Raw genomic sequence first — 13374 nt, 5'->3', positions numbered from 1 at the left:
CTATGTTGAAGAGCAGTGGTGATAGTGGACATCCCTGCCACGTTTCTGATCTTAGGGGGAAAGCTCTCAGTTTTTCCCCACTGAGAATGATGTCCGCTGTGGGTTTTTCACAGATGGCTTTTATGATATTGAGGTATGTACCCTCTATCCCTATACTCTGAAGAGTTTTGATCAAGGAAGGATGCTGTACTTTGTCAAATGCTTTTTCTGCATCCATTGAGAGGATCATATGATTCTTGTTCTTTCTTTTGTTAATGTATTGTACCATGTTGATTGATTTGCAGATGTTGAACTAACCTTGCAGCCCAGGGATAAATCCCACTTGGTCGTGGTGAGTAATCCTTTTAATGGACTGTTGGAATCCTATTGGCTAGTATTTTGGTGAGAATTTTTGCATCCATGTTCATCAAGGATATTGGTCTGTAATTCTCCTTTTTGATAGGGTCTTTGTCTGATTTGGGGTTCAAGGTAATGGTGGCCTCATAAAACAAGTTTGGAAGTTTTCCTTCCCTTTCTATTTCATGGAACAGTTTCAGAAGAATAAGTATTTATTCTTCTTTAAATGTTTGGTAGAACTCCCCTGGGAAGCCATCTGGCCCTGGACTTTTGTTTGTTGGGAGATTTTTGATGACTGCTTCAATTTCCTTAGTGGTTATAGGTCTGTTCAGGTTTTCTATTTCTTCCTGGTTCAGTTTTAGTAGTTGATAGATCTCAGGAATGCATCCATTTCTTCCAGGTTATCTAATTTGCTGGCATAGAGTTGTTCATAACATGTTCTTATAATTGTTTGTATTTCTTTGGTGTTGGTTATGATCTCTCCTCTTTCATTCATGATTTTACTTATTTGGGTCATTTCTCTTTTCTTTTTGATAAGTCTGGCCAGGGGTTTATCAATCTTGTTAATTCTTCCAAAGAACCAGCTCCTAGTTTCGTTGATCTGTTCTACTGTTCTTTTGGTTTCTATTTCATTGATTTCTGCTCTGATCTTTATTATTCCTCTTCTTCTGCTGGGTTTAGGGTTTATTTGCTATTCTTTCTCCAGCTCCTTTAGGTGTAGGGTTAGGTTGTGTACTTGAGACCTTTCTTGTTTCTTGAGAAAGGCTTATATTGCTATATACTTTCCTCTTAGGACTGCCTTTGCTGCATCCCAAAGATTTTGAACAGTTGTGTTTTCAGTTTCATTGGTTTCCATGAATTTTTTTAATTCTTCTTTAATTTCATGGTTGACCCATTCATTCCTTAGTAGGATGCTCTTTAGCCTCCATGTATTTGAGTTCTTTCTGACTTTCCTCTTGTGGTTGAGTTCTAATTTCAAAGCATTGTGGTCTGAATATATGCAGGGAATCATCCCAATCTTTTGGTACCAGTTGAGACCTGATTTATGACCTAGGATGTGATCTATTCTGGAGAATGTTCCATGGGCACTAGAGAAGAATGTGTATTCCGTTGCTTTGGGATGGAATGTTCTGAATATGTCTGTGAAGTCCATTTGGTCCAGTGTGTCATTTAAAGTCTTTATTTCCTTGTTGATCTTTTGCTTAGATGATCTGTCCATTTCAGTGAGGGAGGTGTTAAAGTCCCCCACTATTATTGTATTGTTGTCAATGTGTTTCTTTGCTTTTGTTATTAATTGCCTTATATTTGGCTGCTCCCATGTTAGGGGCTTAGATATTTACAACTCTTAGATCTTCTTGTTGGACAGGCCCTTTAAGTAGGATATAGTGTCCTTCCCCATCTCTTATTACAGTCTTTGGTTTAAAATCTAATGTGTCTGATACAAGGATTGCCACCCCAGCTTTCTTTTGGTGCCCATTAGCATGGTAAATTGTTTTCCACCCCCTCACTTTCAATCTGGGGTCATCTTTGGGTCTAAAATGAGTCTCTTGCAGACAGCATATCGATGGGTCTTGTTTTTTTATCCAATCTGATCGCCTGTGTCTTTTGATTGGGGTATTTAGCCCTGCACTTTCACTTTTACTAAATAGTTATTAGCAATTCGTTTAATGCAAATGTGAAATATAAGATTGGTAACAGATTCTTCCCTGTGAATCAAGCCTTCATTCAGTGAACAGTCTGGGTACTGCTCAGTTAGACATCATGCCTGCCCCATGTGATTGAACAGGGCTCATGCACCTGCATAGCTACCTGTTTTACCCGGAGGGGGTGCTGAGCTTGAGAGGTGATCAGCACTGGGCATCTGAAGGAGGGACCATCTGCTGCAGTGACTTGGTTCATTAGGCTCTTGGCTCCTGCAGTTTCTAACAAAAATGCAAGTTCAGGGGCAGAGCTCTCTCCTGTGTCACTGCCCTGCCTCTTCCTTTTCATGTAATAAGATCGAATCACTTCGTCCAGAGAAGCTGGAGAAATATTCAGAGTATAGCAGCAGAAAGTATTGCCAGTAGGGTACTTGTTTGGACACGCCTCCTCTGCAGTGAGTGATGTCATCCTCAGCTGCGCTTGGCCCAAGATGCTTGGCGTGCTGTGGAGGTTGCTGCAGAGGGCCGGCAGCTTCAGTTAGAGGGCCTGCATGTGCGAGAGCACTCTCAGAGGTCCCGCTGCTTCTGCAGCAACTCCCAATCCTGAGGCTGTCACAAGCATGGGCGTGAATTAAAACCCCCTCTGCATTCTGTGGATTGATGGATTCATAGGGCTCCAGAGACCTCAGAGATCCAAGTCTAAAAGCTCTCTCTTGACTTGCTAACAGTCTCACATTTATTAAACTTCAAATCCCAAGTCTCCTGACTTGTTTTTACTCCATTTTTGGGTGAACTCTGCTATAACTCCACATCCACAGGCATTGCTGAAGATGGGAAGGGTGTAGGTATCAATTATCAGACGAGGATATATTTAATAGGAAGCATGTTTTTAAAAACATTAAAACTTAAAGACACGTTTAATATCTTTGAAATTTTCTGTAGAATTATACACTTTCTGGCTTATATATGATAACAGTATCATCATCTCCTGTTAAAGTAGGATAATCTTAGTGTCAGTGGCTGAGCTGGATGTCTTAGAGGCCGAGGAACTGCCATCAGTTACTCAAAGGTCTCTTGACCTTGGGCATGACCTTAGGCATGGTCCTTAATCACCCTAAATTAAAGGTAGCATGAAAACCAACCCTGCCCTGAATGGTGGTGAATAGCACTTAGCAAAAGGCCTGGCATTTAGGAAGCTATCAAAAAGTTGTAATTGGTGACAGTGAGGCAGGTGATGCAGTAGAGTCGTGCCCCCAGGAATTATTTATGTATGCATGGTGCTTTCTGTATTTGTACTGAAATCCCTGGTTTTCCGGGCTTTGTTCTACTTGATGAGTAATTCGTTTCTTCACACTCAGTTCTCAAGGTATGTAACTTTCTTTTTGTTGTGGTAAAATATATATAGCACACAATTTACCATTTTAACCATTTTTAAGTGTACAGTTCTGTAACATTAATTTTATTCACATTGTTGTGTAACCATTATTATCATCTACCTCCCTCCAGAATTTTTTTCATCTTCCCCAAGAGGAAGTGCTTTTTTTTTTTTTTAAATGGAGCTAGCAAGCTCAGAATGGAAGGGTGGGTTGGGGTCCTGTAACTCTGTCCATGCTCCAGGAGGCAGGGTTGGCAAAAGTTTGGCTGATGATGGTGATGAGGGCATGACCTTGAAGCCAGTTTAGAATGAAGCAGATGGGTAGGTAGATGAGTGGACGGAGAGATAAATATATTTCTTAAATAGGGTATTATTATATTGTCAGTTTAGTTAGAAACAATCAATGTAAGTAGAATTTTCCCATCCAAAAAGTGTGCTCTGCATGTGAAACCTTTTCTAAATGAGAAACTCAAAGATGGTCTCTGCATTAGTTTGCTAGGGCTGCCGTAACAAAATACCACAGTCTAAGTGGCTTAAACAACAGAAATTCACTATCTCACAGTTCTGGAAGCTGGAAGTCCAGACCAGTGTCTCCACAGGGTTGGTTTCTTCTGAGAAACCCCTCCTTGGCTTGTAGACGGCCATCTCTTCCCTTTTTCCTTTTATGATTGTTCTTTGGTGTGTGTCTATATCCAAATTTCCTCTTATAAGGATACCAGTCAAATTGTATTAGGGCTTACCCTCATGACTTCATTTTAACTTAATTATCTCTTTAAAGGTCCCGTGTGGTCACATTATGACATTCTGGGGGTTAGGACTTCAACATATGGATTCTGGGGTATGGGATGGGTGTGGGGGTGGTTACACAATTCAGTTATAACAGTCTCTGAAGATCCCTCTGATTCTAAAAATCCTCAAAATTCTCCCCAATTCCAGATGAAGCAGATGAAACCAGGCAACTGTGCCCTGGACGTGCACATTCCCCAAGGCACATGGTTATTGATAGAACGGTACGAATGCAGCGCTGGAGTCCAGAGACGGAATGTCCTACCATTTCTGAGCCATTCACATTACATTTTTCTTAGAGAGAAAGAATAACAAACAGAGACAGGGTATTTTAAGTGCACCCTCCTGTCTGCCAAGAATAATCCTGGTGTGCTGTGGAACTCAGTCCCTTCATGGCTACCCTGGATGCTGCACCTGCAGATGTCTTCCTTGGAAAAGGCAGCCACCTGGCTCCAAGATATTTCACATGGCTTTAAATGAACACAAGGCAGCTTGAAACATGGCCTCACTCTAGAAATAGAGTCAGAGGCCATTTCAGTCCAAGGGGAGAGGGCTGATGGCTAATTAAACTTCAGGAAGAGCCTTTTATTTATTTTTATTTTTTTTTAAAGATCTTATTTATTTATTTGACAGAGAGAGACAACACAAGCAGGGGGAGTGGGAAAGGGAGAGGCAGGCTCCCCACTGAGCAGGGAGCCTGATGCGGGGCTCGATCCCAGGACCCTGGGATCATGACCTGAGCCGAAGGCAGATGCTTAACGACTGAGCCACCCAGGTGCCCCAGGAAGAGCCTTTTAAAATGACATTTTAATTTCAGCTGTTGAATTGAGCTATTATCCAATGAGTTCTCTTTTTATTGTACACGATGCACTGGAAAACAGAACCTTTGTGGCTGTTTCTGTGCTGGAAACTACGTTGCTGTGTTAGAGTCATAATCACCTGGGGTGCTGGTAGCAGTGTTTATGCCTTTGCTATAATTTTTAACCACTTGCACTTTTTGTGTGATGATTTACTTGTGTGAGCAAAGACAGTTCAACTTTTTACCATGTTGTGACACTTGGTAGAGAAGAAAGAATGACAAGCCTGAGCAATGAGAGTTGATTTAAAAAAAAAAAATCCATTAATGATAGTTATTTATACTAAAGGCCTATTCCCTGCATTTCCCTTCCATTTTTCTTCCTCCCCTCCTCCTTTCTTCCCCCTTCCCTCTCTCCACTCCTGATCTGGTCATATGGTTTATGGCAGTGTTACATCATCTCTCAGTGGCAGAATTCTCAATGAGAGACTTTGTGGTGAGCTGCCATTTTTCATCAAGTAGAATAATAAAGAAATTGTTGGCTTACCCATTGGCTATTTAAATGTATTTCATTAAATATCTGTGCAAAATTTTTAGTGCACATTGAGGAAATGTCATTTTGTTATAAGTTCCTATTTTCCAGATGGAATTTGCTTCTCTAATCTGTTTAGGAAATTGGAAGGTGCTGGTCTGTTTCAAAAAATTCATTCATCCCTTTCAATCATTAGTGGCTTCCTTTGTTGTTATCTCATATTCTCTTATTTTCATTAGAGCTATAATCCTTTCCAGCTCACTTACTCACCGGTACTGTTCTACTAATTGCTATTCATTCTACAATCATCAGTTATCATTCAGTATAAAAATGAGAAAGCATGAGCTAAGTGCTCTGTGAGCATTGGTATTCTGCAGAGGTTTCTAGGCAGACTCCGTCCATGAAATTTCCCTACCCCACGTAGATGTGAGACAGAAGAGCAAGTGCCTTTTAGAATGGAACAGTCAGAGCCCAAATTTCTGTAATGTATGCATGCTCTTGTTTTAGGTCTCTGAATTCAATCCTTTGACGTTCACCAGCGTAATCGAGTGTGAGAAGCCAAACAACGACCTGAGTAGGTTTCGTGGTTGCATGTAAGTATTGTACATATGCTTGAGCTTGCTGTTCTGTCACGCACGGTTCAAAAATACACATTTAATATTTTTTGCCCCATGTGTAGCCTTTTAGGAATGTTGCCCGTATCTGAGCCTTCTTGGTTGCTTATGGGACTGGTTTGTAAGATCCTGTCAGCAGTAGAAACTTGCCCACACTGCCTGTGATGAATAATTACTGCTTTTCCTACCTCTAGCTGGCCTGGGTAGGGTGAGGGGAACAAGGGAAGTATGGTTGACTACACATGGCCCCATTAAATGGAAGCATGGGGGCCACCCAGGAGGAGCCTGGGTGGGAAGCTCATTCATTCATTCACTTAGGTACTCAGTCACTGACTATTTATTGAGCCTCCGCTACATGATAGGCCCTATTGAGGGCTCTGAGAGTAATGCAGTGAAATGAATAGTAAAAAAAAAAAAAAAAAAAAAAAAAATTACTGCCTTCATGTTTATTTCATTCTAGTTTGGGGAAAAGAGAGACAATAAACAAACAAAATAAGTACAGTATATAACGTGTCAAATAGTTCAGTCCCTTGCTCCAAAAGGGAAAGACAAAAAAGGTGGATAAATGACACAGGATTGGCATGTGTTGTACTTGCTGAAGCTGGGCTGTGGGTACGTGGGAAATATTTGCTAGTCTCTCTACTTTCATGTTCATTCAGAAATTTCAATAACAATGTGTGTGTGTGTGTGTATGTGTGTGTGTGTGTGTGTGTGTGTGTGTGTGTAGTCGGTTGGCTTGGGGGAAAAAATGGTAGAGGAGAGGGAGTGTCAGCATGGAGTTGCTGAGTTGGGTGCCAGAGCTGCTGGGGGCAACCTCACAGAGAATGAATGAGATGTGTGTGCAAGAATATGGAGGACTTTAGGTTTGGCCTACCTGACTCACTGCTTGGCCTCTTGGGGCCTTAGTCTGCTCTCCCAGGCTTAGCTCTCCTGTGTGGAGAATTTGGGGCCTTCTCTCTGCTGGCTTTCCTGCCTGAGGTGCGAGCTGACTGGTCTAACTGCTTTGTGGTCCAGGCACAGCGTGGCCCCACAGATATGTGGGGGTGAGGCAGGGTGCTCTGCTTCTGAAGTGGGCTCCATTTCCAAGGCCTCTCAGTGTATGTTTGAATCTTCGGGTTCACTGGCACATCCAGCATTGTTGCGTGTGCCCACGCACAGTAGACTTCCTGTCATACTGCGGGGTGATCAATGAATGAAAAGTTTTAATAGTAAACAGTGAAATGTGTGTGCTGCCAAGAGAGGACCCAGTCATGCACCAAAATTGCTGATCCATGCCTGAAGATCAGAACTTGGAAAATGTTAGGTCACCCCTTAAAGGAACCAATTAAAAGAAGATAAAATTCATTAAGAAAAATGTTAAAATGTAGTATGTAAAATTTAGAGGGAGAATACTCAACTACGCATATGTAACTTGGCTGCTGTGGATTTTGCACCCTCCCATGGCCCCCTGGGCCATCTTCTATAGGCCTGCTGACCCATTGTCCCCCGGACTTCACACATGGCACCATTCTCAGCACCACTGTGAATCTCCAGGGCCACGTCAGCTAAATGGAGCAGATGCTGGGTTTCCAAAGACCCTGAAATAACCACGTTGAAGGGTGGTGAAGGCATCTTCTAGGGAGAATGGTCTATGCACATTCTTGCTCATAGGGTAATTTGGGGGGGCCAACTCTACCAAAGAAAAAGGGTAGACATCCTTCACCAAAGACTGTACTCCTCTCTTATGGTCTGTCTTCTCTTCTGTGGGGGTTCCTCCAAAGCCCCTGAAAGATGCAGGACTCCTGTGCTTTGATGACTATTCTCACACTTTCGTTGCCTGCTCTTGAGTTGGATTAACCCTAAGTCAGCAGCTGTCAGTCCTGCCCTCTAGGAACTACTTTCATCATAGGGATATTAAACAAGTCCAGCTTAGTGCTGAGGCTGGCAAGCTCTGGAGCCCACACTTTCTAGCTAGATAAACTTGGGCAATCTACTTAACCTTTATTCATCTGTATAATGGGGAGGATCACGGGACCCCCCTCAAGTCCTTGGGGCAAAGTTTAATCAGTTTAATACCAGAAAGCTTTCAGAAGGGTGCTTTATAAATATTTGCCACTATTATGGTCATTGCTGCTATTGTTAATATTATTACTGTTACAGATAATACCATAGAGCAGGGAGATAAAAGGATCAGGAGAGAGGTATAAGTGAGAACACGAATGTACCCAGGGGAAGAGGTCCAGTTGGAAAGGGAGGGTGATTTGTCTTCAGTGTGTATATTAGGAGAAGCCATAGAAGGAAGGGAATGGGGTTTTGAGATTTCCTGAATTTGAGGAGCTGGCAAGTGCCTCAGGTGGAGTGAATGTGGGCCAGAACTTCAGGGGAATAGGAGCTAAAGATGAAGATTTGAAGACCCTCTGCCTAGAGGTCATGTATGAAGTCAGGGAAGTGGCCTGGGAACATGGGACAGAGGGCTAGGGAAGAAAGGAAAGGAATAAAGACAGAACAACCCCACAGTCAAGAGCAAGCATCCTTGGGTGTGATGGGGTGTGGTTCCATGGGCAATGTACAATGGTGGAGGCAGAACAGGGACATTCAGAAGATCTGCATGCCACACTCCAGGGGCAGCCCAAGGAACGGGAGGGCCACACCATTGGAGTATAGACCCAGAGGGGCAGAGTCCAGATTGCAGGAGATAGAAGAGGAATTATATTTTTCCACTACTCTTTCTAGAAACATGGCTTAAAAAGAAGGAACAGGGCCAGAGATGAAAGCCTCAAAGAAAGGGGAAGGGCTTTTATTAGGAAAAGAGAAGATAACAAAAAGCCAGGCTGGCAGAGATCTCCATGTGGGCAATGCTGACTTTCTGGTGTGGGAAGTTGGTGATCAGTGAGGGGTAGCGTCCCCTGGTTCCTTGCTCACCCCCAGCACCTGCACCACCTCCATGCCCAACCCTCAGCTGACTCAGCCCCCCAGCCACTTCTTTCTTTGGAAGATGGCTGCTTGAGTGGGCGTCATTTTGCCCCTCCAACAAACGTTCCTAACATGAGTGACCTCACTGGCCCATCTCCCAAGAAAGAAAGGAAAGAAGGGCCACTCCCCACTGCATGAATCTTTCCCCACTCTGCTCTCTAGTTTTGCCATGCTTTCTCCTTACTTTCTCCCAACAAATTGTCCTGCACTGAGGCTCACCTCTGAGTCTGGTCCCAAATCCTGCTAAGACAGTCTAGGTGCTGCCAGTTCAGGCCAGTGCATACCTAGACTGTTGTTTAACTGCGATTTACCATTTCTACCAAGCCAGGAATTTTGGATTGGCCACTGGAAGGTCGGGCTGCCGATGGGCCTCTCTCCCAGCAGGCCAACTCAGGCAGGGTCTCTGGAGGTGGGCACAGGTGACCGTGTATTAAAGTTTCTCCCTCTGGTGCCTCTGGCTCAGCCAGCATGCGCAGCCCTGCCCCCCAGCCAGGCTGAAGTGCTCCAGGAAGAGTGAGGGGAGTGGAGGGCAGGTAACTGGAGTGTCAGGGGAGGGGCCTGTTCCTCCCCTGAGAGAAGGGAGGCCCCAGTTCCCATACTGGTCCTGATGCTCAGGGCTGGGGCTAACTTGGGTGGTAGATCTGCAGTTCAGACCCAGGGAGCAGATCAGCAGCCAGTTCCCTGGTTTGCTGGCTTGCTGGATTTCATTATCTGCTGAGGACGGCCTCCCTTCAGCCTTGACTCAGCCCCTGCCCTGTAGCCTCACTCCAGCCAGGGAGCCCAGGCCAAGCCCAGCCGCCATTTATACCAGCAATACCAGTTTCACTCATATTTGGACCAGCCAATCTGAACTCAAAACTTTAGCCATTTGCACTTAAAGAGACCTAAGCTTGGGTTTACTGCAAAAAGACCCAAGTCTGAATTCTAGCTTTGCCCACTCACTGGGCAAATTATTCTGCATTTCTGAATGTGGCTTCCTCCTAATGCTGGAAATAACAGTGGCTGACATGAGAATGGAGGAAAAGAATATGGGTGAAGCGTGAGGTGAATTATTTTTTTTCTTTTTTTTTTTAACTGTTTTTATTAGTATACAGGTAAGAAAATACAAAAACTCTAAGATAGGCTTAAAATATTCCAACAAAAAGTAAGATCATGTATTTTGAAATTAAGAAAGAAAGAAATTCACTGTGTGCAAGGCAACAATTCAAATAATCTTTTAACTATCTGTGAAGGAAGCATGAGGTGAATTAGAACATGTCATGCAAGAGAGTGGTGTTAGCCATGGTATGTTATTCCACTGAGATGAATTGTCTTCACTAGGAATATTTTTAGAGATAGAAAATACATTAGTGATTGCCAGGGTTTGGGAGTGGAAGGGGAATGGGGGTGACTGCCAATGGGTTTGGGGTTTCTTTTTGGGGTGATGAATATGTTCTAAAATTAGCTGGTAGTGATAGCTGCACAACTCCGTGAATATACAAAAACAAAAACAAAACAAAATGCTTAACCATACACTTTAAATGGGTGAATTTTATGGTAAGTGAAATGTATTTCAAGCTGTTAAAATTTAAAAAAAAGTGTTAGGAGCTTCATTATTCAAGTGCACCTTAATGCTCACTGTTGTTTACTACAATCCCACAGTTAAGCACTAATGAAATCCTGTTCTTCACTCCTGCGGGCGCCCTCTCCCTGCCCCAACGCACTGCAGCCCAGAGAGACCACTGTGAATGGAGACCAGCTCAGTGGCCAAGTGCCCCAGCAGCTCAGGGCACCTTGCTCAGCTGTGCTCAGCCAATGTCATGGCATATGGTGGGTGACCTTTGGAGCCACCAGTCAACCAAACATTTTCATTTGCCTTTAGGAATAAAGCAGAGAGGTTGGTTGGTTTAGTCTGGTGTAAAATTCCATTTCAAATTGTAAACCCAGGTTCCATTTCTGATTCCAAAGTCTTCCACAGAGTAAGTCCTGAGCTCCCTCCCTGCACGCTGCAGAGTCTTATATGACCACATACGGCTGGGAACCTGCCATTGCAAACCTGGGCATGCTTGTTGGGGTAGCCTCCCTGCCCCGCAGATGACACGATCCATCACCACTCTCACCCTGTAAGAGGTAGCATCAGAACCTGTTGTAGGAGAACCCTCATGGGCCCTCACCCCTCCAGCCCAATGTCTGGACAGAGCTGTGTGGGCTTATGTCCAAGATGTACTCACTACCAATGACCAGGCATTAAGATGAACTATAACTGTACTAAATGGACTCATTAAAACTGGAAAATACTTATTTTACCTTGACACCTTTAATTGACATATTTACATCTCAAGAAAATCCATCATTGGCACAAAACACACAATTGGGTTATTTCTACACTTACATTAGATAAACAAAAACCTGAGCAACTATTATCTTAAAGAAAATTCTGCCCAGGGTTTGGCCGTGGAAGGAATTATCTATTATTTCTTTCTCCCTACCTCTGTGACTCAGAGTTCCCTTTGGCCGCAGATCTGGCACTCAAATTCACATAAGTGGAGGGCGGTCTTTTTGCTAAGGTCATTTGAAACAGGAGTGGGTGAAGCCACGAGAGTTCATAGCAGCTGAGCTGTCACCACCGTGAGGCCCAGTGGTCCCAGGGCAGGAGTGGCCACCTGGACTCACGTCAAGAGGGTCACCTGGGGAGCCTCCTAGCCCTGGTCTAGGGACATGCCCAACCCAATATTCACTCCTCAAAAGGAGCCAAGGAATGAGCTCCTCATCCTCCCTTGCCTGTGTTCAGTCCCCTGTCCTTCTGACATAACCATTGGATGGACCCAACCTAAAGCTGAGGGCAAGGCAGCCTCCAGCATTTGCCAGGCTCTGAGGTAGATATCAGCGATGCTGAACAGAATAAGATTTGAGGAGCTCATGTTCAGAAGTGGACACAAACAAGGAGGCATCAAAGAATACTGCAGTTTCCTGGCTGCAGGGCCTGGGGAGCTTAACCCACAGAACCTTCCTGAAGGCTGTAAATGTGAGTCCAGGCTAGCAGGCCATGCTCCTCCAGGCTAACCAGCTGCACGGGTATGAGAGGCGGCATGGGTAGAAGGATGTGCACTGTGAGGTGGCTGGAGCCCAAAGCCTGGATAGGAAGGGCCCACAAAGGTGGGCAGAACTGGCTGGGCCATGTATGTCAAGCATGAAGAAGTAAGGCGCTCACACAGGATGCACGCAGGAGAATGCAACGTTCAGATGCACACACTGAAAGGTTGCTCTGGTGACTGTGTGAGAAATGGATAGGAGGGACCAAGGCTGGTGGCATCCAGGCCAGCAAGGGGTATGTTACAGGCTCTAAGCAGAGAAATCCTGGAAGCCTGAATTAGGGCGGTGATGCACAGACAGAGGGAGAAGAAGGTGGATTCAAGAAACAACCAGTGAGGAGGGTAAAATTAAGGACTGACATTTGAGTGGGTGTAAAAATGAGGGAGGAGGGGTCAAGAAGGGCACCCAAGGATGCTGGTCAGGTGACCAGGGTGAGGGTGGACCACTATCTGGGGTGGAGCAGGGAGGAGGGCCCAGGTGCTGGGGAAGGAAAGGACTGCTGGCTGCCATCCAAGGTCCCTGAACTTACACCCTACTGCCTGTGGCCCTGGGGGCAACTGGGCAGCAGCAAATACACCTTGCACCTCTGTGTTTGAACTGATGGATTGCTGCCCTATTGCTGGTCCCTGTCAGCACCTTCATATGCTCAGAGGAATGAGCCTTGATGCACAAAACTCATTATGAACAGCAAGTGCTGATAGGGAAACACGACATCTCCTGACATCTCCTGAGCAAGAGCAGTCTGCTGAATGCTCGTTAGCCGAACTCTGCCATTTCCCCAGGAGCTTACACGTGGCCCTTCCCAGTGCACAGGACATTCTCACCAAACAGCTCTCTCATCACGCTTATACTTTGGAACAGTTTTGATTTAGAAGAGATTGGTTTGATGAGTCAGGAGGCCAGGAGACTTGAACTAGAGGCTTAGATGAATTGTTTAAGGATGTGTCAGTTCGTTCAGGCTCACCATAGACCAGGCAGCTTGGACAACAGAAATTTATTATCTCACATTTCCGGAGGCTGGAAGTCTGAGGTCAAAGTGTCAGCAGGACCGGTTTCTCCTGAGGTCTCTCTCCTTGACGTGCGGATGGTCTTCTTCTCCCTGTGTCTTCACATGGTCTTAACCTATACATTTGTCTATCTCTGTGTCCAAATTTCTCTTTATAAGGACACCAGTCACAGGGTTAGAGCTCATCTGTGTGACCTCATTTTTTTAAAAGATTTTATTTATTTATTTGACAGAGAGAGAAACAGCAAGAGAGGGAACACAAGCA

General features: G+C 44.6%; 1 protein-coding gene across 4 annotated transcripts in view; it reads left to right on the top strand.

The window, feature by feature from the left end:
* Positions 1-13374, top strand: part of ATP10A (ATPase phospholipid transporting 10A (putative)) — a 195970-nt gene that overhangs the window by 127003 nt on the left and 55593 nt on the right. For all 4 annotated transcript variants that reach the window (XM_032395422.1, XM_032395424.1, XM_032395423.1 and 1 more), the window contains exon 3: positions 5973-6058. In XM_032395422.1, the coding sequence (XP_032251313.1) occupies positions 5973-6058 (86 nt within the window). The remainder of the gene's footprint in view (positions 1-5972; positions 6059-13374) is intronic.

The sequence above is a fragment of the Phoca vitulina genome, unplaced genomic scaffold (genome assembly GCF_004348235.1).
Source record: "Phoca vitulina isolate PV1807 unplaced genomic scaffold, GSC_HSeal_1.0 scaffold84, whole genome shotgun sequence".
NCBI lineage: Eukaryota > Metazoa > Chordata > Mammalia > Carnivora > Phocidae > Phoca > Phoca vitulina.
Note: the sequence above shows the minus strand (reverse complement) of the source record. Positions and strands in the feature narration are given on the sequence as shown.